Source organism: Aquarana catesbeiana, linkage group LG04, assembly GCF_042186555.1.
Source record: "Aquarana catesbeiana isolate 2022-GZ linkage group LG04, ASM4218655v1, whole genome shotgun sequence".
Taxonomy (NCBI): Eukaryota; Metazoa; Chordata; class Amphibia; order Anura; family Ranidae; genus Aquarana; species Aquarana catesbeiana.
This window is the reverse complement of record NC_133327.1, coordinates 382626518-382649332: the sequence shown is the minus strand read 5'-3', so window position 1 is coordinate 382649332 and position 22815 is coordinate 382626518. Positions and strand designations below refer to the sequence as shown.

General features: G+C 45.0%; 1 protein-coding gene across 1 annotated transcript in view; it reads right to left on the bottom strand.

Annotated features, from left to right (window-relative positions):
* The window catches only part of LOC141140223 (amine sulfotransferase-like), a 121703-nt gene that overhangs the window by 36484 nt on the left and 62404 nt on the right, over positions 1 to 22815 (bottom strand). Inside the window, exon 5 of the mRNA XM_073627143.1 lies at positions 1514 to 1608. Coding sequence (XP_073483244.1) covers positions 1514 to 1608 — 95 coding nt within the window. The remainder of the gene's footprint in view (positions 1 to 1513; positions 1609 to 22815) is intronic.

Here is a 22815-nt window from a genome sequence, read left to right as displayed (position 1 = left end):
GTGAGGTGGGCTCTCCCTATAATTTTTCTGCAGCAGTGGTTCTCAACCTTAGTCCTCAAGTACCCCCAACAGGCCACGTTTTGGGAATTTCTCTTAGATAAAATAGCTGTCCAAAATACCAAGCCATTGACTCTGATTTAACTGTCTCCCGACCAACTGCCGTTATTATACTACGGCAGGTTGACAAGGTCACGCAAACCACCACAGCCACTTTAAGAGCTATAGGGGGCGCGTGCGCTGCCACGGCGTGATGCCGGAGCCGTTGCGCGTGGCTGGCAGCCGCAATGTCTGCCGACAACCTGCGATCGCTCCTCAGAGAGCCAGAACGGGAATCTGTCAATGTAAACAGACAGATCCCCATTCTGTCAGGGAAGTAGAGAGAGATCTGCTATTCCTAGTGATCAGGAACAACGATCTCTCTCTACTCCCTGTCAGTCCACTCCACCCACAGTTAGAAACACCTCCCTAGGGAACACTTAACCCATTGATTGCCCCCCAATGTTAACCCCTTCCCTGCCAGTGACTGTTATACAGTAATCAGTGGTTATTTTTATCTCTGCTCGCTGAATGAATGTCAGTGGTCCCAAAAAAGTGTCAAAAGTGTAAAAAATGAGTAATAAACATGCCATAAATATATCCCCTATTTTGTAGACGCTATAACTTTTGCGCAAACCAATCAATATACGCTTATTGCGAATTTTTTTTTTACCAAAAATATGTAGAAGAATACATATTAGCCTAAACTGATGAAGAAATTTTTTTTTTTTTTTGGATATTTATTATAGCAAAAAGTAAAAAAAAAAGTTTTTTTTCAAAATTGTCGCTCTTTTTTTTTTGTTTATAGCACAAAAAAAAACAGAGGTGATCATGTACCACCAAAAGAAAGCTCTATTTGTGGAAAAAAAAGCACATCAATTTAGTTTGGGTACAACGTTGCACGGCCACGCAATTGTCAGTTAAAGCGACACAGTGCTGTATCGCAAAAAAATGTCCTGGTCAGGAAGTGGGTAAATCCTTCCGGGGATGAAGTGGTTAAAGCACCTGTGCAAGATAAAGGAAAACCTGCAAACATGGCCTGTTGGGGGTAATTGAGTACTGAGATTGAGAACCACTGTTCTAGCAGCTTTGATATACTGACACTATGGGGTTGATTTACTGGAGAGTGCAAAACCTGTTTTTTTTGGATCTAGCTTCTAATTTCAGCTTGTTCAATTAAACTTTGACAAAAAAAATCATGGAAGCTGATTGGTTTCTATGCAGAACTGCACCATATTTTGCACTTTCCAGTTTTAGTAATTCAACTTCTATGGTTGCAAGTTGTATTGTTTATATGCAAGTTGCAGAATCCACTATGAATTTCACTACTTGAAGAGAAAAGCACCCAAAGCACAAAGCACAATCTTATAACCATTCGTGATTATCATGCCTAGGTTATCTAATTATTTAATCACCTAAAAAAAACCTCTATAAACAATTGTTTTCATTTTTTCATATTAAAACTCAGATCCTTTACCTTTATCATGTCTTCATATTTTAAGAAAAGGATATTGTATGCATCCTTATGATTGTACCATCCTCGAACGTGATCAAACCATTTGCCTGCAAAAACTGTGAAAATAAATCACAATACACATAACATATCAAGCAGCATAATTATTAAAAAAAAATTTCTAATGCATCTTAGATAATGATAGATGGTGATAGTTATATGGCTAAACTGAATATGCAATATCCCACAAACTAAACTTGTATATCACTATTGAAGCATGAACTTTACCCAGGTAGACCTTAGGTTTCCTGAGGTTCTTTGCTGAGGAATCCTCTACCAACTACCATCATAATTTTACCTCTGTAATCTGTAAATTTTGAGGCTCCAGGCAGTGGCGGCTGGTGCTCAAAATTTTTTGGGGGGGGCGCAAACAAACTGAAAAATTCTGAAAAATACTGAAAAAAAAAACATCAATTGCAGCCTCTCTGTGCCCATCAATTGCATCCACTGTGCCCTATCAAATACAGCAACTGTGCCATCAAATGCAGCCACTGTACCCATCAAATGCAGCCACTGTGCCCATCAATTGCAGCCACTGTGCCATCAAACGCAGCCACTGTGCCATCAAATGGCGCCACTGTGCCCATCAAATACAGTGGCGGCTGGTGCTCAAAATGTTTGGGGGGCGCAAACAAACTGAAAAATTCTAAAAAATACTGAAAAAACGTATCAATTGCAGCCACACTGTGCCCGTCAAATGCAGCCACTATGCTATCAATTGCAGCCGCTATGCCCATCAATTGCAGCCACTGTGCCCCATCAAATGCAGCCACTGTGCCCCATCAAATGCAGCCACTGTGCCCCATCAAATGCAGCCACTGTGCCATCAAATGCAGTCACTGTACCCATCAAATTCAGCCACTGTGCCCATCAATTGCAGCAACTGTGCCATCAAATGCAGCCACTGTGCCATCAATTGCAGCCATTGTGCTATCAATTGCCGCCACTGTGTCATCAAATGTCACCACTGTGCTATCAAACATCGCCACTGCATGGCGGCATTACCCCATCTTGGTGGCGGGTCAGGCAGCGGCGAGCTGTGTCCTCCAGGTGTCTCTTCTTGCTTCCTGCTAGGTGTCCAATAGCAGCGCCTGTCCTTTTAGCCAATCAGGTGATAGGTATCAGACACACGCTACCTGATTGGCGAAGAGGCGGTTCAGTGTTAGAAAAGCAAATATTAATTTGCTTTTCTAACACACCTGTGTGGGCTCCAAGTGCAGTGCTCTGCGCTCCGAGTCCACCTTTTTTGAAGCCTATTAGAGCCTATGCTCTAATCAGGTGCTTAAAAAAACACCCCCGCCGCTGTACTTCAGGCGTCCGGTGTCTGAAAAGGGGGTGGACGCCTGACTAGGGGGTGGCGGCCATGGATAGAATTATGCTATGCATGAATCCATCCATTCTACATAGAAGGGGTGGCTGGAGAGAGGGGGCAAGCTGCCCCTTGTTCCAGGCCTGTTCTAGTATCTGAGTATGTTTTACAGGCATCAAGTTAGATTTGCTGCTTTGAACATAACATTTCCTGACACAAAGATAACAGTATACAGGTATGGGATAGTCTCCGCCCCTCACCCAATCAGGACTGGTTATACTATATTTAAATAAGTCGCCTCCCCTCAGGCAGCATTCTCTTTTTGTTCCTCAAATGCTCAGATGGTTATAACTACAGGAGGAAGATTTTTTTTTGCCCTTACCTTGCTGGATTAATCTGGCCAGCTGCAAAGGTTCAGCCTTGCCTCTGAAGAAGTTCCCTCCATTTGGTTGTAAAACTTCCATAAGAGGGAAACCTCCCCCATGTCCGGGCATTGGGGGGCAGAGTACTGGTCTCTGGATGCAGGTAGGACACAACCCCCCCCACACTCACAGGCAGGATGGGCTTTCCTCCCTTCCTGGCACTGCTCTTCATGACTGCAAGTCACCCCTGTAGGCTGCAGGTGACCGTGGGCTCCCTCTGGATGGACAAAAGCCAAAGCAGACAGTGTGGACACAGTATCCAGGGCGGCCCCCACTTCCAAAATGGTGCCGGGTGACTTCCGGCGGTCATACTGCGGGCTGCCTATCTAATATGGCGCCTGGCAGATTTCCGGCTGTTGGAGGTGAACCAAGATGCGTCAGGGTGACTTTGAGCAATTGGTTCATCAAAATCCAACTGGTGCCATATTCCCTTTGATGGAACAGCCAATTCCGCTCAAGCTTGCCTTGCATGCACACGTTCACACCAAAGTTCTCTGGACTTTCGACCGCCAAGAACGCGGTGACGTACAACATTACGACGAGCCGAGAAAATTTAGTTCAATGCTTCAGAGCATGCGTCAAATTGTTTCCGAGCATGCGTGGGTTTTTTTGCGCATCAGAACGCATTTTCAGATAGGAACTTTTTCCGACCGAAAAATAGAGAACCTGCTCTCAATCTTTTGCTGGCGGGAATTCCGCCAGCAAAAGTCCAATAGAGCATACACACGGTTGAAATTTCCGACCAAAAGCTCTCATCGGATTTTTGCTGGCGGCATTTCCGATTGTGTGTACGGGGCATAAGACCAGTATTAGACCTTCGGGTGTTGAACAGGTACATACGGGTAGAGAAGTTCCAGATGGAGTCATTACAGTCGGTATTACAAACCATTGGACAGGAGGAGTGGATGTTATCCTTAGACTTGAAAGATGTTTATTTACATGTCCCAGTCCATCAGCAGTGTCACAAATATTTATGCTTTGCGATAATGGAGTACCATCAAAAGCAAACAATCAGCGCAAAACCTAATAACAGCTAAAAGCCTCTGAACACTAAAGGCAAATATATAAACCCTTTTAAGCTTAAAGCAGAGTTCCACCCAAAAGTGGAACTTCCGCTCATTGGATTCCCCCCCCCTCCGGTGTCACAGTTGGCACCTTTCAGGGGGGAGGGGGGTGCAGATACCTGTCTAAGACAGGTATCGGCACCTACTTCCGGGAATAGACTCCCGCGGGAGTCACGCCCCCTCCCGCACTTCCCCGCTGTCTCCTGGGAAAGATACAGGTCCCAGAAGATAGCGGGGACCATTGAGAAAGTGCAGCGTGACTCGCGCATGCGCAGTAGGGAATTGGGAAGTGAAGCCGCAACGCTTCACTTCCTGATTCCCTCACTGAGAATGACGGCGGCAGCACCCGAGGATCGAGGGACGGTTCGGTCTCGGGTGCCGACATCGCTGGACCCCGGGACAGGTGAGTGACCTTATTTTAAAAGTCAGCAGCTGCAGTATTTGCAGTTGCTGACAATTAAAATAAGAATTTTCGCAGGACTCCCGCTTTAACTATAACAGACAGTGCAGTGCTAAAAAAATTAATCTAGCAACTATAAATAATAAAAGTCCATATAAAACATGTGAGGAAAAAAAACAAATGTAATTGGAAAGCCGGAGACAACAATGGTGGTAAAGGGTGCTTCATGCAAATTCTGCAGTGCTCCTTAATCTGTGCTCACACCACTTGCTAGCCAAACCGCTCACCTTACGGAATGGACCCCTGAGCTAACAGGAAGGTCACACAGGCATTCGCCACCAATGGTGGTTAAGGTTAAACTTTTGGATGGAAGGCCGGGCACCTCTTTCGCTCCGTAGCTTAGAATGTTTATCTCCCGTGATCACATGAAATGCAAAAAAAATGATATAGTGCTCTCTGTATGGCTAGAACTAGATCCTTTATTATAAAAGACAGGTACTTACATAAGCGGCACTAAACCTAGTGCTAGGATGACAGGTATAAAATGAATGGTAACAGCAAATGATAAGGTGGCTGCAGTGATGCCCAGGGATACTCCCGCACACGTATCGTCCAACAGGACTTCCTCAGCGGTGATGGAGACCCATAACGTCAGTTAGTTATTGTTTGTTTAATGTAGTTGCCATAGTGATCCCGGCGTTAGTTATTTATAGAGAGCACCTTATCCAAATCATCTGTGTATTTAAAAAAAGAGCGGCGAACGTCCAATCAGAACACACCGCTCGGAGATAGGAAGTGTTTGTTTAATGTAGTTGCCATAGTGATCCCGGCGTTGTGACGACAGGACAGCAGATCAGGTGAAAATCCACGTCAGAGGGTGCCTCCCACCTAGGATGGAGGATAAACCCAAAACAACTGACGTAGAGTGACGCTTAGTTACTTGATGTGATCCCAGCGTCGTGACAACGTGGCGGCAGATCACATGATACTCGACGTCGGAGGGTGCCGCCCACACAGAATGGAGGCTGAACACAAGACGACTGACGTGGGATGCTACGTCACTTAATGTGAATCAGATCTCGTCAGCTGTGTAGTGAGATTCATCTAGTCGGAGAGGCAACATACCTCACACCCAACCCTCGTTATAGAGAGGTTGCTATGGGAACAGGGTGCTAATAAGCAACCTGCTTGTAAGCATTCTCTCCATAGCTGTAAACTCCCTTTATAGCTGTAAACTCTGCAGAAGAATAATTCACTAGAACGAGCGTCATATATATAATAGCAGTAATAAACTTCAACATTCAGGAATAAACCTTAAATGGGAAGGGATCACCATATGATAATCTAAAATACCAAAGATTAAATAAAAAGTATATAAAACGACCAATAGTAATAAAAGTAATGATGTCAATCACGAACATCATCTACTAATGTAAAATGCTAAAAGACAATCACTGCAGCCACTTTTCACAATACCTGAAAGATATAGTCACCAATTGATACACAACAAAAGACCTGAACCGAAATAATATAACAAACAGGATAGATAATAAAATGAACTGCTAACTACCAATCAGAAATAAAACAGTTCAAATCGAACTCGACATTGAGCCCCGTGGGTACTCCCACATGTGTTTCGTAAACCCAGAAAGACTCACGGCGGCTCAATTGTTGTATAAAGTTTCCACCCCTCCAATGGGGTGTTACTTTTTCTACTCCCCAGAACTTTAATTTAGCAGGACTACGTTTGTGGAAAAGTTTGAAATGTTTGGAGACAATATGTGAATCAAGACCTTTCTTAATATTCGTAATATGTTCACCGATACAAATATGCAGGGGTCTAGATGTTCTCCCCACATATTGAAGGCCACATTCGCACTCCATGATGTACACCACCCCCGATGTGGAACATGTAATGAAATCTTTAATTTGATAGAACTTCTTCGTAGCTGTAGCTGTAAACTCTTTACGTTTTTTAATATAACCCTTGGCTTGTTTACATGGTGGGCAACGTCCACAAGCATAAAAACCTGTCAGGATATTTGATATCCTGTTTTCAAACGAAAGTGGTGGGTCAGTTAACCCAGGGGCCAGCTTATCTCTTAAAGACGGCGCCCCCTTGTAAACAAACTGGGGATGTTCAGGGAGCACAGGACCCAATGTTTTGTCCTGTTTAAGAATGGGCCAATACTTGCGAATGATCTTTTCAAATTTTTTATTTTGGACATTATAGTCCAAGATAATTCTGATGTTCCCAGATCCGTCTTGTTTGACCCTAGGGCCATTAGACACAAGTGTTTTTCTCTCCAATGCTCGAACAGTCTCAATATGTCTATCAATATCAGATTTGTTATATCCTTTTTGTACAAACCGGGCAGATAAAACTTCAGATTGCTCAAGATAATCATGCTCATGTGTACAGTTCCGCCTAATGCATACAAATTGACCCTTCGGAATGTTGCACAACCATTGAAGATGGTGGCAACTTCCAAGGGGAATGTACGCATTATGGTCCGTAGGCTTAGAATGATTTTTTTAACTCTAATTGATTGCCTTTCAAGGAAATATCCAGATCTAGGAAGGTGACATGATCGTTGCCTACATTCCAGGAAAGGACGATGTTTCTACTGTTCTCATCTAGTTTCTGCATGAATGCATCAAGATTAGATTTGCCACCCTTCCAAATCATGATAATGTCATCAATATACCGTTAGTAACAGATGAGTTCAGGGGGTGTGTTTTTATAGATCACCTCTTCCTCCCAGTGTGCCATTTGGTCGTCCAAATGATAATCTGTATCCTCCTAAATCTCACAATAACCCTTATAATAGAGGGAGAGGATTTCAGTCCTATGGAAACCCGACACATATCCAGATAAGGTTTGCGCCATTACAGAACTCTGGAGCCAGGAGGGGAGGGGATTTTTACAAACCCAGGAGGGAGGGTGGATTTCGTCCCGCCCCCTGCCAATTTGGACAACGGAATAAGAAAAAGAAAAATCAGAGAGGAAGGAAAGGAGGCAGGCGAACTCACAAGAGTCAAACCCCATTAGGGGCCGGTATCTATAACCTTAGTGGCTCGTCCTTGAGTGAGGATGAGATTAAGGTTCTGGATAAGGGCCTTAAATATGCCCCTACTCGCAACCTAAATAAGTTTCAGACTTATATTGGTTTACAAAAAATTATCAGAAGTTTAAACATTAAGAAATATCACCTTTCTAACACTATAATACTCACTCAATCGAATAATCTGAAACCATTGGGTATTCATTTGACCCTCCTCAATAAATTGGTCTTTAATCCCCCCAATCGTGATACCAAACACGCTGAAGTTTTCAAAAATATGGTGGTTAAAGACCTTGATACACTTAAAATTCGGAAGGTGCATGATCCAATATTTATCAAAAAGGGCATTGAGTCACTGATGGAGCGGAAAGATCTTGTGATACGCCCAGCCGACAAGGGGGGTGGCTTAGTTGTTCTAAGTAAAACTTATTACAACAATGAAATGGAAAACATGCTTAGTGACTATAACACGTATGTCTTACTCACTAAGGACCTGATGTTTCAGTTTAAAGAAGAGTTACATTTTCTCATCGAAAGAGGTAAACACATTGGAGTCCTTAATGCTAAAGAAGCTTTGTATTTAGATCTATTTTTCTGCCGTACCCCAATCATATATTTTTTGCATGAAAATAGTACCAACCCACCTGGCCGCCCAATAGTCAATGGGATTGACTCAGTCTCATCTAGACTGGGCCAATACATTGACTTTTTTCTCCAACCTATGGTCATGAAAACTCGTTCCTTTTTAAAGGACACTAAACACATTATTCAAACTCTAGAATCCCTTTCCTTCTCTTCTTCGTGTTTGCTAATAACGGCGGACGTTAGTTCCCTATACATGATCATTAGCCACGAAGATGTGCTAACTTCTGTCCGATGGGCTTTTGGATCATCAGACCTTACCAGAAGACACAAAAATTACATTCTGGACTGTCTGAAGTTCTGCTTATCCAAAAACTACTTTTGGTATAATAGACGTTTTTTCCTCCAAACTAGGGGTGTTGCGATGGGGGCCCGGTTCGCTCCCAGTGTTGCCAATCTATTTATGGCACACTGGGAGGAAGAGATGATCTATAAAAATTATACATATAGATTTAAAAGTGCGCTTATACTCTAGATGCTCGTGCTGAGTGATTAGTGTTTAGAAAAATTAAGTGAATAACTTATAACGTATAAAGAATAGATATATACATATATTTCAAATTCCTAGGTTATGGTACATATAGATCCATGGGACACTATAGCAGTGTACTTTAAAACATGACAAGTCTGCTTGCTAAATATGCATACAGGTATGGGGTATGGTATGGAGTGCAATCAGCTGCAGCTCAGGACAAATGACTACCCCCTTGCAGATGGTGTTTCATATGCAGTTGCACTCTCAATTGGTTCTCTTGTGTGTTGGGGATCCACTACTTTTTATCTTCAATATTGTTTCTCAATATTGTAATATAAATAGAAAAAATTAATTGCGCAATATGGTAAATGCTATTAGTTGGAAGAAAACTGAGTACACTCACATTGGATTTAAAACATTATGGGCGCATAGAGCAGTCAGCTAGTCCACCGGTACTTTCCTCCTCGCGCTGTACTACGAGTGACAGCCAATCGAGTATGAAGCCCAGGTACGCTCTCTTCCTCCTAGGCCGAATCTGTTGGATCTCAGATTATAGAGATCTAAAAGGCTTGTTGCATTTGCCTGCCGGCTTCTGTGATCTCCACCTGGGTAACACTCCAGAAAGCTGTCCTGATCTATAAAAACACACCCCCTGAACTCATCTGTTACCAACGGTATATCGATGACATTATCATGATTTGGAAGGGTGACAAATCTAATCTTGATGCATTCATGCAGAAACTAGTTGAGAACAACAGAAACATCGTCCTTTCCTGGAATGTAGGCAACGATCATGTCACCTTCCTGGATCTGGATATTTCCTTGAAAGGCAATCAGTTAGAGTTAAAACATCAATTTAAGCCTACGGACCGTAATGCGTACATTCCCCTTGGAAGTTGCTACCATCTTCAATGGTTGTGCAACATTCCGAAGGGTCAATTTGTACGCATTAGGTGGAACTGTACACATGAGCATGATTATCTTGAGCAATCTGAAGTTTTATCTGCACGGTTTGTACAAAAAGGATATAACAAATCTGATATTGATAGACATATTGAGACCGTTCGAGCATTGGAGAGAAAGACACTTGTGTCTGATGGCGAGGGTTGGGTGTGAGGTATATTGCCTCTCCGACTGGATGCGTCTCACTACACAGCTGACGAGATCTGATTCACATTAAGTGACGTAGTGGCATCCCACGTCAGTCGTCTTGTGTTCAGCCTCCATTCTGTGTGGGCGGCACCCTCTGACGTCGAGTATCATGTGATCCGCCGCCGTGTTGTCATGACGCTGGGATCACATCAAGTGACTGAGCGTCACTCTACGTCAGTTGTTTTGGGTTTATCCTCCATCCTAGGTGGGAGGCACCCTCTGACGTGGATTATCACGTGATCTGCCGTCGTGTCGTCACAACGCCGGGATCACTATGGCAACTACATTAAACAAACAATAACTAACTGACGTTATGGGTCTCCATCACCGCTGAGGAAGTCCTGTTGGACGATACGCGTGCGGGAGTATCCCTGGGCGTCACTGCAGCCACCTTATCATTTGCTGTTACCATTCATTTTGTACCTGTCATCCTAGCACTAGGTTTAGTGCCGCTTATGTGAGTACCTGTCTTTTATAATAAAGGATCTAGTTCTAGCCATACAGAGAGCACTATATCATTTTTTTTTGCATTTCATGTGATCACGGGAAATAAACATTCTAAGCTACGGAGCAAAAGAGGTGCCCAGCCTTCCATCCAAAAGTTTAACCTTAACCACCATTGGTGGCAAATGCCTGTGTGACCTTCCTGTTAGCTCAGGGGTCCATTCCGTAAGGTGAGCGGTTTGGCTAGCAAGTGGTGTGAGCACGGATTAAGGAGCACTGCGGAATTTGCATGAAGCACCCTTTACCACCGTTGATGTCTCCGGCTTTCCAATTACATTTGTGTTTTTTCCTCACATGTTTTATATGGACTTTTATTATTTATAGTTGCTAGATTAATTTTTTTAGCACTGCACTGTCTGTTATAGATAATGGAATACCATTTTCAATTAGTTTGCTTGCCGTACGGCCTATCAACATCCCCGGAACATTCTCCAAGGTTCTACTCCCGGTCATAGCCATGTTACACATAAACAGGGCCTGCAAATGTTCCACTACTTGGACAATGTCCTCCTAGTGGCCCGAAGGCTTCAAATTCTAACGGAACACCGGGAGATCCTAGTCAAATCCATATTGAATATAGGTTGGATAATCAGTTAGCAGAAGAGTTAACCGGTACCCTCGCAGAGAATGTAATTCTTGGGAGGCATTCTGGATACTGGCAAGAACACGGTGGAACTCCCTTCAGAGAAGTCAACAAGGGCCGATGGGAGAGCAAACAGTGAGAAGTCTCCAATATAATAGAACTAAAAGCAGCCTTCCAGGCATTGAAGGTATTCCAGGACCAAATCAAGGGGGCCAACGGAACGCATGGACAACAAGGACAACAGGGCGGCAGTCGCCTATGTATGCCATCAAGGAGGAACACGGAGTCGAATACTCCTAGCAGGAGTCTCGCCAATTATGAACTGGGCTCAACAGAATTCGATGTATTTAACAACATTCCAGCCCCACAAAATTACTTAGCAGACACACTGAGCCGCAAGACATTGGACAACAACAATAAATGGGCATTAAACCAGTCAGTTTTCCAGTGAATTTGTGATAAGCGGATCAGCCACACCTAGACTTAATGACATCCCTGGCCATTAGGGTGAAGTTCCTGCAAGCAGAAGCAGTGGATACACTCAGCTCGAAATGGATCTGCACTCTAGCATATGTATTTCCATCAATAGCTATAATTCCCAGGTTGCTGAACAAAATACGCAAACATCCGGGGGTAGTAATAGCAATCATGCCTGTGTGGCTGCACAGACCATGGTTCCCATTACTACAGGCCTTGGCAGTGGAACCCCCGATCCTACTGCCAGAGATACTGAACTTCCGCCAACAAGTTCAGCTGTGGCACACAAACCCTGCCAAGCTCTATCTGGCAGCCTGGAGATTGAGAGGCAAAGGCTAGGAAAAGCAGGTTGTTTGGCCTAAGTCATTGAAACCTTACTCAAGGCAAGAGCAGCAATGACAAACAAAACCTATTCAAAAGTATGGAAAAAGTCTGCCGCCTTCGATGGATCCAGGGGATTACATTTTTTAGTACTGCGGGAAGCACAGGTGTTGGAATTCCTACAAGCAGGCCTGGAGATGGGTCTACATACAAAAGCACTCAGTGTGCAAATCTCAGCACTCCATTGACAAGGGTAAGATGGGCTACCCAGCAGTTAGTACAACAGTTCTTGAAGGCCTGCGACAGAGTACGACCTTAAACAAGGTCATTTGACCCTCCGTGGGACTTAGAGATAGTACTGAAGATGTTGTCCCAATCTTCTTTTTCAGGGACGCAAGCAACCTCGTTATGGAATCTAATGATGAAAGCAGTTTTTCTCACTGCCATCACATCAGGTAGAAAAATATTAGATATTCAAGCCTTAGGATACAAACCCCCTTATTGTTGCCACCTACCAGACAGGGTGGTATTAAGGACTAAGGATGAGCCAAACAACCCCCGGTTCAGTTCGCACCAGAACCTGCGAATGGACTGAAAGTTCGCGCAAACTTTAGAGCCCTATTAAAGTCTATAGGACTCGAACATTTGAAATCAAAAGTGCTAATTTTAAAGGCTAATATGCAATTATTGTCCTAAAAAGGGTTTGGGGACCCGGGTCCTGCCCCAGGGGACATGTATCAATGCAAAAAAAAGTTTTAAAAATTGACATTTTTTCGGGAGCAGTGATTTTAATGATGCTTAAAGTGAAAAAAAAAGTGAAATATTCCTTTAAATATCGTACCTGGGGGGTGTCTATAGTATGCCTGTAAAGTGGCGCGTGTTTCCCGTGCTTAGAACAGTCCCTGCACAAACATTTTTAAAGGAATAAAAGTCATTTAAAACTGCTTGCGGCTTTAATGTAATGTCGAGTCCCGGCAATATGGATGAAAATCAGTGAGACAAACGGCATGGGTACCTCCCACCTCCCAGTCCATTACCAGGCACCTCTTCAGAAGATTTCACCTCACTTTCTGTCCCAATGGCAATTTTTTTTTTTAAATTTGGGGTTTTTAGAGAAACAAGGATTGGTGATAAAGCATCAGTCAAGAGGAGACATGTTTTTCCCATATTAACTCTTACAGGAGAGAATTTCCCTTCCTAGGGGTAGATTTCATCTCACTTTCTGTTGTCTCCTTCTGTTTGTAAGTAGGAGTCGTTTGAAAGTAGGGGCCTGTCCTATATACTCTGCAGAAAATTGGGGCCTTAGGTTTTGGTGTTGCCACAACACTGTAAGTCCTCACAGTTACTCTTGGTGGGCGCAGGAACGGGCCGTTTTGTGAAATATTAGATCAAGAATTGTAATTAAATGCCATTGTTGAATAGTGGTAGAAAAATTGGGCCTTCGGTGGTGGTGCTGGTGCCACAACACTGTTAGTCCTCACAGTTACTCTTGGTGGGTGCTGGATCGGGCTCTGCTGTGAAATATTATATCAAGAATTGTAATTACATGTCCCTGTTGAACAGGGGCAGAAAAATTGGGCCTTAGGCACTGGTGCCACAACACTGCAACCCCTCACAGATGCTATAGTTGGAGCGCAGGAATGAGCCCTGCTGCAAAGTATTGCATCAAAAATTGTAATTATATGCCCCCCAGTTAAACAGGGGCTGAAAATTTGGGCCTTGGGCACTGGTGCTGGTGCCACAACACTGAAACCCCTCACAAATACTCTAGTTGGAGCGCAGGAATGAGCCCTGCTGTAAAGTATTGCATCAAAAATTGTAATTACACGCCCCTGTTAAACAGGGGCAGAAAAATTGCCACAACACTGCAACCCTTCACAGATGCTATAGTTGGAGTGCAGGAATGAGCCCTGCTGCAAAGTATTGCATCAAAAATTGTAATTATACACCCCTGTTAAACAGGGGCTGAAAAATTGGGCCTTGGGCACTGGTGCTGGTGCCACAACACTGCAATCCCTCACAGTTACTATAGTTGGAGTGCAGGAATGAGCCCTGCTGCAAAGTATTGCATCAAAAATTGTAATTACACGCCCCTGTTAAACAGGGGCAGAAAAATTGGCCCTTGGCCACTGGTGCTGGTGCCACAACACTGCAACCCCTCACAGATAAACAGGGGCTGAAAAATTGGGCCTTGGGCACTGGTGCTGGTGCCACAACACTGCAACCCCTCACAGATACTATAGTTGGAGCGCAGGAATGAGCCCTGCTGCAAAGTATTGCATCAAAAATTGTAATTACACGCCCCTGTTAAACAGGGGCAGAAAAATTGGCCCTTGGCCACTGGTGGCAGTGTCCAGAACAAAAAATGTTCTTACAAGCTATCAGCATGAAAATTGAAGAGGAAGAGGATTGTGACTCAGCATAACAGGATAGTCACTCAGCATCAGCATAGGCAGTCTTGAAGGGATCTCACATTAAAAAAAAAATCAATCGTTTACATCAGCATCAGGTGCTTGGTAGCTGGTAATCCAAGACCGATTCGGTGGACAGACGCATCCTGTGATCAGTTACAAAGCCACCAGCAGCACTGAATGTGCATTCCGAAAGAACGCTGGATGCAAGACAGGCCAGTAGCTCAATTGCATAGTGTGCAAGCTCTGGCCAGTGATCCATCCGCAAGACCCAGTAACCCAGAGGATTTTGGGAAAGGTGTCCAAGTCTGATCTTGCCCCTAGGTAATCCTGCACCATGTGAATCAGATGCTGGTGGTGGTTGCTGGAACCGATCAGACCTTGGGGCTGCGGATTAAAAAATTGTCTGAATGCATCGATCAGACGGCCACCTTCTCCACGACTCCTTCTATGACTGACTGAAGCCTCAGCAACACATTGTCCAGGAAGACCAGGAAATTGTAATCTCCCAAGCTCTGGAAACGCGTTGCACAAACCTTTCTGCAAGGCCTCCCGAAGATGTTTCATCCTCTGCTCCCTCTGCGATGACAAGATAAGGTCTGCAACCTTACCCTTGTAACGTGGATGAAGGAGGGTTGCCAGCCAGTAATCATCCCTCCCCTTGATACCACAAATATGAGGATCCTTCCGCAGGCTTTGTAGGATCAGGGAGGCCATGCAGCGTAGGTTTGCTGAGGCATTCGGTCCAGAGTCCTCTGGGTCACTAAGGACGACATGATCCGCAGTCACCTCCTCCCAGCCAAGTCCATGGGTTTCTTCGGACTGTAAATGATCCCTTGAAGACTGCTGCTGATGCTGAGTGCCAGGCTCCACCTCCATGCGGACACAATCCTCCTCCTCCTTCTCCTCTTCCTGTGTGATCGGCGGGCACGCAGGAACACTGTCTGGATAAAGGGGGCCTTGAGAGGTAAGGGAGTCCTCCTCTTCATCGCTCTGTTTTGCCTCAAGTGCCCTGTCCATTATTCCAGGCAGCATGTGCTCCAACAGGTGGACAAGAGGGACGGTGTCACTGATGCATGCACTGTCACTGCTCACCATCCTTGTGGTCTCCTCAAATGGTGACAGGACAGTGCATGCATCCCTGATCATAGCCCACTGGCGTGGGGAAAAAAACAAGATCCCCTGACCCTGTCCTGGTGCCATAGTCGCATAGGTACTCATTGATGGCCCTCTGCTGCATGTGCAGGTGCTGCAGCATGGCCAACGTTGAGTTCCACCTGGTGGGCATGTCACAGATTAGGCAGTTCTTGGGCAGGTTAAATTCCTTTTGGAGTTCAGCCAGCCAAGCACTGGCATTAGATGACCTTCGGAAATGCACACAGACTTTCCTGGCCTGCCTCAGGACATCCTGTAAGCCCAGGTACCTGCCCAAGAACCACTGCACCACCAAATTAAGGACATGAGCCAAACAGGGCACATGGGTCAGTTGTCCCTGTCGGAGGGTGGAGAGGAGGTTGGTGCCATTGTCGTAAACCACCATACCTGGCATAAGCTGGCATGGCGTCAACCACCTCTGAACCTGCCCCTGCAGAGCTGACAGAATCTCTGCCCCCCTGTCCCCCAAGCACACCAGTTCAAGCATCTTTTTGGCTGCATGCTTGCGTAGCCCCTTGAACACCTACGGAGCAGGAAGAGGCCATGGAGGAAGAAGAAGAAGAGGAGGTGGAGGAGAGAGGTGTGGCAGAATCACCACTAATAGAATTTTGGAGGCGTGGTGGCGGAACAACCTCCAACACTACTGGACCCTGTCCTGCATCCTTCCCAGCTGCCAGAAGAGTCACCCAGTGCACGGTGAAAGATAGGTAACGTCCCTGTCCATGCCTGCTGGACCATGAGTCAGCGGTAATATGCACCTTACCGCTGACCGCCCTGTCCAGTGAGGAATTGCCTTCTGTGAGAAAAAGTGGCATTTGGGAACATGCCACTGAGGAACCGAACATTCCACAAACTCATGGAAGGGGGCAGAGTCTACCAACTGAAAAGGCAGCAGTTGAAGTGCTAGCAATTTAGCCAAGCTAGCATTCAACCGCTGGGCATGTGGATGACTGGGAGTGAACTTCTTTCAGCGGTGCAGCAGCTGGGGCAGGGAAATTGCCTAGTACAATCTGATGTCGGTGTACCGATAGCAGGTTGCCCGCAAGTACTTGGCTGTGACACACCTAATTCTACACCTTCATTCCTCTCAGTGCAGGTTTCAGAGAGGACTGAAGGTATAGTGGGGTTGGAGATCCCAGCTGATGAGGAGCAAGGAGAGGTCTGCTTTGTTCTTTGGTGTGGATCTTTTAGTTAAGCTTGCCAACGAACTGCATATCAGGTCGACATATGTCTGGTAAAGCATGTGGTGCCCAAGCGGGTGATGTTTTGGCCACGCGAGATATGCTTGAGACATATGTTGCAAATAGCAGCAGTGGGATCTGGTGCACTCATCTCAAAAGAGGCCCACACCAAAGAACTTTTGGAATAATGCCCAGAGACAGCAGCGCCCTGCACATGCGGAGCTCTGCGGTGTGATGCAGTCAGTGTGCTGCGCTTAAGCTGGCCCTTGGAGGACATCCTGCCTCATTGGAGATGTGCTTCCTCCTCCTCTCTCCTATCAGGCACCCACGTGGAGTCAGTGACCTCATCTTCCCCTCCCTCCTCATCACTGGAGCAAAGCTGGCAGTATGCTGCAGCTGGGGAACAGGACTGCGAGATTGCTGTCCTTCTTGGCTCCCCCTCTCTCTGGGCTCATGTTACTGCCTTCCTCTAGCTGGGTACCATCATCGAAGCCTTCAAAACGCTGGGCATCCTCCTGGAGCATGTACCCAACACAGTTCTGGGGACTCCTCAGGAGGACATGGTGGGGCTAAGGAAGGAGTGACTGATGCCATTGAGCTGAGGGAAGAGGACGCGTTGGCAGCTGCTTTGCCAGACAAAGTACCCTGAGCCTGGGTGAGAGAGGATAAGGAGGATGAGGACGGCTTGGTCATCCACTCTACCAAGTCTTCAGCATGCTGTGGCTCAACACGGCCAGCTGCCAAAAAAAAGGACAAGCATGTCCCATGGCCATGTGCTGATGAGGATGCACCGTCTCCACGACCAGCACTGTAACCTATAGACACAGAGCCTGTTTGCCCTCTTTTATTGGCTTGTGACTGTCTGCCTCTCCTTGTTGGCCTTCCAGACATACTAATGGCCTGCAGGAGATGTAGCTTCACAAAGCTGGGATGTATATATATACTGATACTGCAGATAGCAGAATCAACTGCCTGCCTGTAATATTATTAGTATGAGAACACCAGCAATTGTCTTCAGGTAGTTTTAGGTGCACACTGTGCAAAGGACACAGTGCACTAACTGTAAATACTGTAGCTGCCTGCCTGTGGTATTAATAGGAGCAGAACAGCAGCAATTGTCTTCAGGTAGCTTTAGGTGAACACTGTGTCGAGGACGCAGTACACTAACTGTAAATACTGCAGCTACCTGCCTGTCATACTAATAGGATCAGAAGAACACCACCAATTTTCTTCAGGTAGCTTTAGGTGCACACTGTGCAGAGGACACAGTACACTAACTGTAAATACTGTAGCTGCCTGCCTGTGGTATTAATAGGCACAGAACAACAGCAATTGTCTTCAGGTAGCTTTAGGTTCACACTATGCAGAGGACACAGTACACTAACTATAAATACTGTAGCTGCCTGCCTGTGGTATTAATAGGAGCAGAACAACAGCAATTGTCTTCAGGTAGCTTTAGGTGCACACTGTGCAGAGGACGTAGTACACTAACTGTAAATACTGTAGCTGCCTGCCTGTGTTTTTAATAGGATCAGAACAACAGCAATTGTCTTCAGGTAGCTTTAGGTGCACACTGTGCAGAGGATGCAGTACACTAACTGTAGATACTGCAGCTGCCTGCCTGTGGTACTAATAGGATCAGAAGAACACCACCAATTGTCTTCAGGTAGCTTTAGGTGCACACTGTGCAGAGGACGCAGTACACTAACTGTAAATACTCTAGCTAATAGGACTAATAGGATCAGAAGAACACCACCAATTTTCTTCAGGTAGCTGTAAATACTGTAAAAACACCTGCCTGCCTGTCAGTAGGAAGAGAATAACAGGAACTTATCTATCTAAACTGAATATAGTGTGTGTATATATATATATATATATATATATATATATATATATATATATATATATATATATATATATATATATATATATATATATATATATATATATATATATACATACACACACACACACAACACCTAGGATGCATATAGATACAAAATATACTGTAAGTGCAGCTAACTGACTCGCCTGCCTACTCTATATAACTTAAATCAAATGACACTGTCTCTCTGTCTATCTCTCCGCCGCCGCAACACACTACACAAGGCCGCCATGCTAGCTTTGGCCAATTATGGCTCTCTGTACAGACGGCGCTGTGATTGGCCAACCATGCAGGTCATAGTGCATGCTTGGCCAATCAGGTCCGGTGAAGCCCACACACGATCGGACTGTCCGCCAGATTTGGTCCGTCGGCGTCCATCTGACAAGTCCGATCGAAAAGTCCGACCGTGTGTACCCTGCATAAGATGTCGGAACTATTCTGGAAGCATACATACAAAGGACAGGCTCTTTCAGAAGAGCGGAGAACCTGTTCATCATCTCAGCTGGGATAAGAAAAGGGCTAGCAGTGTCACTGGTATTGTGGCTGGTTAAGATCATTAAGAGAGCTTATGAAGCAAGAGGCCTGGAGCCTCCATCAAATGTGAGAGCGCACTCAACAAGAAGCCTGGCAGCATCATTGGCAGAGTTCAGGGGTGTATTCCCAGAAATAATTTACAGAGCCACAACATGGTCAACATATAAAGCATTCTTGACTCATTTTAAAGTAGATCCGGCAGCCTTAACGACTGTAGAGTTTGGTCATTCTGTACTGTTCGGAGTGGCTAATTAATAAAAATTACTTCAGCATACCCTCCCTTGTGTTTTTGTGGGCATGCTACATCTCATACGTGTATGCTGTCATGCTTGGGTCAGGAAAACTGAAAATTTTATACTTACCTGATGGTAATTTTCCTTTCCTGATGCATAAGCATGACAGCATACAGGTCCCTCCCTTGTGGGCTTTGCTTTTGAGTATAGTTATGAGAATGGCACCTGGGGGGAGGCAACTTACTTAAATATAGTATAACCAGTTCTGATTGGGTGAGGGGCGGAGCCTATCCCATACGTGTGTACTGTTATTTAGGCACTCTTATGCCCGTACACACGGTCGGACTTTGTTCGGACATTCCGACAACAAAATCCATGGATTTTTTCCGACGGATGTTGGCTCAAACTTGTCTTGCATACACACGGTCACACAAAGTTGTCGGAAAATCCGATCGTTCTAAACGCGGTGACGTAAAACATCTACGTCGGGACTATAAACGGGGCAGTGGCCAATAGCTTTCATCTCTTTATTTATTATGAGCATGCGTGGCACTTTGTCCGTCAGATTTGTGTACACACGATCGGAATTTTGTTGTCGGAAAATTTTATATCCTGCTCTCAAACTTTGTGTGTTGGAAAATCCGATGGAAAATGTCTGATGGAGCCCACACACGGTCGGAATTTCCGATAACACGCACCGATCGGACATTTTCCATCAGAAAATCCAACCGTGTGTACGGGGCATTAGTCTTTTTCAAGAAGGAATATTACCACAGAAAAAAAGTGCAGATTGTTTCCTCCACTGCAGGTGGCGCTTAACTGCAGCAGCTCCGCAGCTGGAGAGGAAGTTAGGAGAAACTTGGTTCCTCTATGGTGTTCTGGTTCACTGGGGAAGACATCTGGTTGGATTCCCCAGAATTGGCTCACTTTATGCAAGTGGGTGGTACAGGGAAAAGTACCTCGTCTGTTAGGGACAGTAGGGAAAGGTTCCTCACAAGGAGGGAAAGTAGAGGATCATATCTGTTCTGGACATCTTTCCAATCAGGCATGAGACAGCCAGGCTGCATTCTGCTGCTCTCTACAAACGCTGTCATTCTGGCAGAAACCCGCCTTGTTCACATTGTTGTAACCATGAGTGCACCTGGTTGGGAAGTCTTCCTGCTGGGATTGTTGTGAACTGTAAAAGTCACCTCTCTGTTCAGAGCAGAGAGTGTACAGCATACTCCAGGTGCGACTGGACCAGAGTTTTGTAGAGTTGGAGAATTATCGTTTTATCTCTGGAGATAATCCCCTTTTTAATGCATGCCAATATTATGTTGGCTTATCTTGCAGCTTGGCATTTCATGCCATTCCTGAGCCTGTCATCTACTAGGACCCCCAGGTCCTTTTCCATCCTAGATTCCCCCAGAGGTTCTCCCCCTAGTGAGTAGATTGCATTCATATTTTTGCCACCAAAATGCATTATTTTACATTTTTCTACATTAAACTTCATTTGCCATGTAGTTGCCCACTACATTAATTTGTTCAGATCTTCTTGCAAGATTTACACATCCTGTGGAGAAATTATTGCCCTGCTTTGCTTAGTATCGTCCACAAATACTGAGATTGAGCTGTTTATCCCATCTTCCATGTTGTTTATGAATAAATTAAATAGGATTGGTCCCAGCACAGAACCCTGGGGGACCCCGCTTTCCACACAGGACCATTCCGAGTACTCCCTATTTATCACCACCCTCTGTACTCACCCCTGTAGCCAGTTTTCAAACCATGTACTCACCCTTTGTCCATGCCAACAGACCTTAGTTTGTACAGTAAACGTTTATGGGGAACTGTGTCAAATGCTTTTGCAAAATCCAGATACACCGCGTCTACGGGCTTTCCTTTATCTAGATGGCAGCTCACCTCCTCATAGAAGGTTAATAGACTGGTTTGGCAAGAACGATTCTTCATGAATCCATGCTGATTACTGTTAATGATACAGTTTTCTTTACTAAAATCTTGTATAACTTTCCATATCATCCCCTCCAAGAGCTTGCATACTAATGATGTTAGGCTAACTAGCCTGTAATTCCCAGGGATGTATCTTGGCCCTTTTTTAAATATTGATGCTACATTGGTGGGTCACCCCACATTCCTCTGATGTCACGGTGACGTAAACGGGTGACCCCGCCCTCGGCTATATAACAGAGAAGAAGTGTCACTCCCATGGAGGTGGAGATGTTGTGTCTTTTCTTTTTTTCTTTTTTCGGTTCGTCGGGCGGCGTGATAAAAGATGAATAGACATCGCTGGAAATTTTTATTCCTTTATTTTTTAACAGGACTTGTCCCAAAGTGTCTCCTGTCTTTTTTTACTACTTTTGACACTTTTTTGTGACATGGTAGGGGTACAATGTACCCATTACCAATTCACATGGGGGGGAGGCCGGGGTCTGGGGGTCCCCTTGTTAAAAAGGAGCTTCCAGATTCTGATTAGTCCTCTGCCCGCAGACCCCCACAACGACCAGGCAAGGGTTGTGGGGATGAGGCCCTTGTCCCCATCAACATGGGGACAAGGTGCTTTGGGGGGCAACTCCAAAGCACCCTCCCCATGTTGAGGGCATGTGGCCTGGTACAGTTCAGGAGGGGGGTGCTCTCTCATCCCCCCTCTTTTCCTGCGGCCTGCCAGGTTGCATGCTTGGATAAGGGTCTGGTATGGATTTCGGGAGGGGGACCCCTACGCCATTTTTTTTTAAAATGTTGGCACAGGGTTCCCCTTAAAAATTAAACCAGACCTAAACGGTCTGGTATGGATTTTGGGGGGACCCCTATGCCTTTTTTTTTATAAATTTGGCGCAGGCTTCCCCTTAATATCCATACCAGACCTGAAGGGCCTGGTATGGATTTTGGTGGTGTCCCCACGCAATTTTTTTTTAAATTTTGGTTCAGGGTTCCCCTTAATATTCATACCAGACCCAAAGGGCCTGGTAATGGACTGAGGGGGGGAACCTATGCCATTATTTTCAATGAGTTTTATCTATATTGTCGAGACCCGACAATTAATTAAAGCCACAATCAGTTTTAAATTACTTTTTCCTTTAGAAATTTAATTTTGCTGTGGTACATGGGAAAACTGTGCCAATTTACAGGCATACCAAGGAGACCCTCCAGCATTATTAAAATCACTGCTCCCGAAAAAACGGCCGGTTTTAAAACTTTTTTTTTTGCATTGATACATGTCCCCATTTCAGGTTTGTGTCCCATAGACTTTAAGTTCTGGTGCGAACCAAAAGGGGGGGGGGGTGTTTGGCTCATCCTTACTTAGGAGAAGAATAAATGAAATACCTTCGCCATCTCATCATCCTTAGTAGCCAGATTCTCTTCATCATTCTTTATGGGACCAATATAATCTGACCTCCCTTTCTTACTATTTACAGTTGTGCTCATAAGTTTACATATCCTGGCAGAATTTATGAT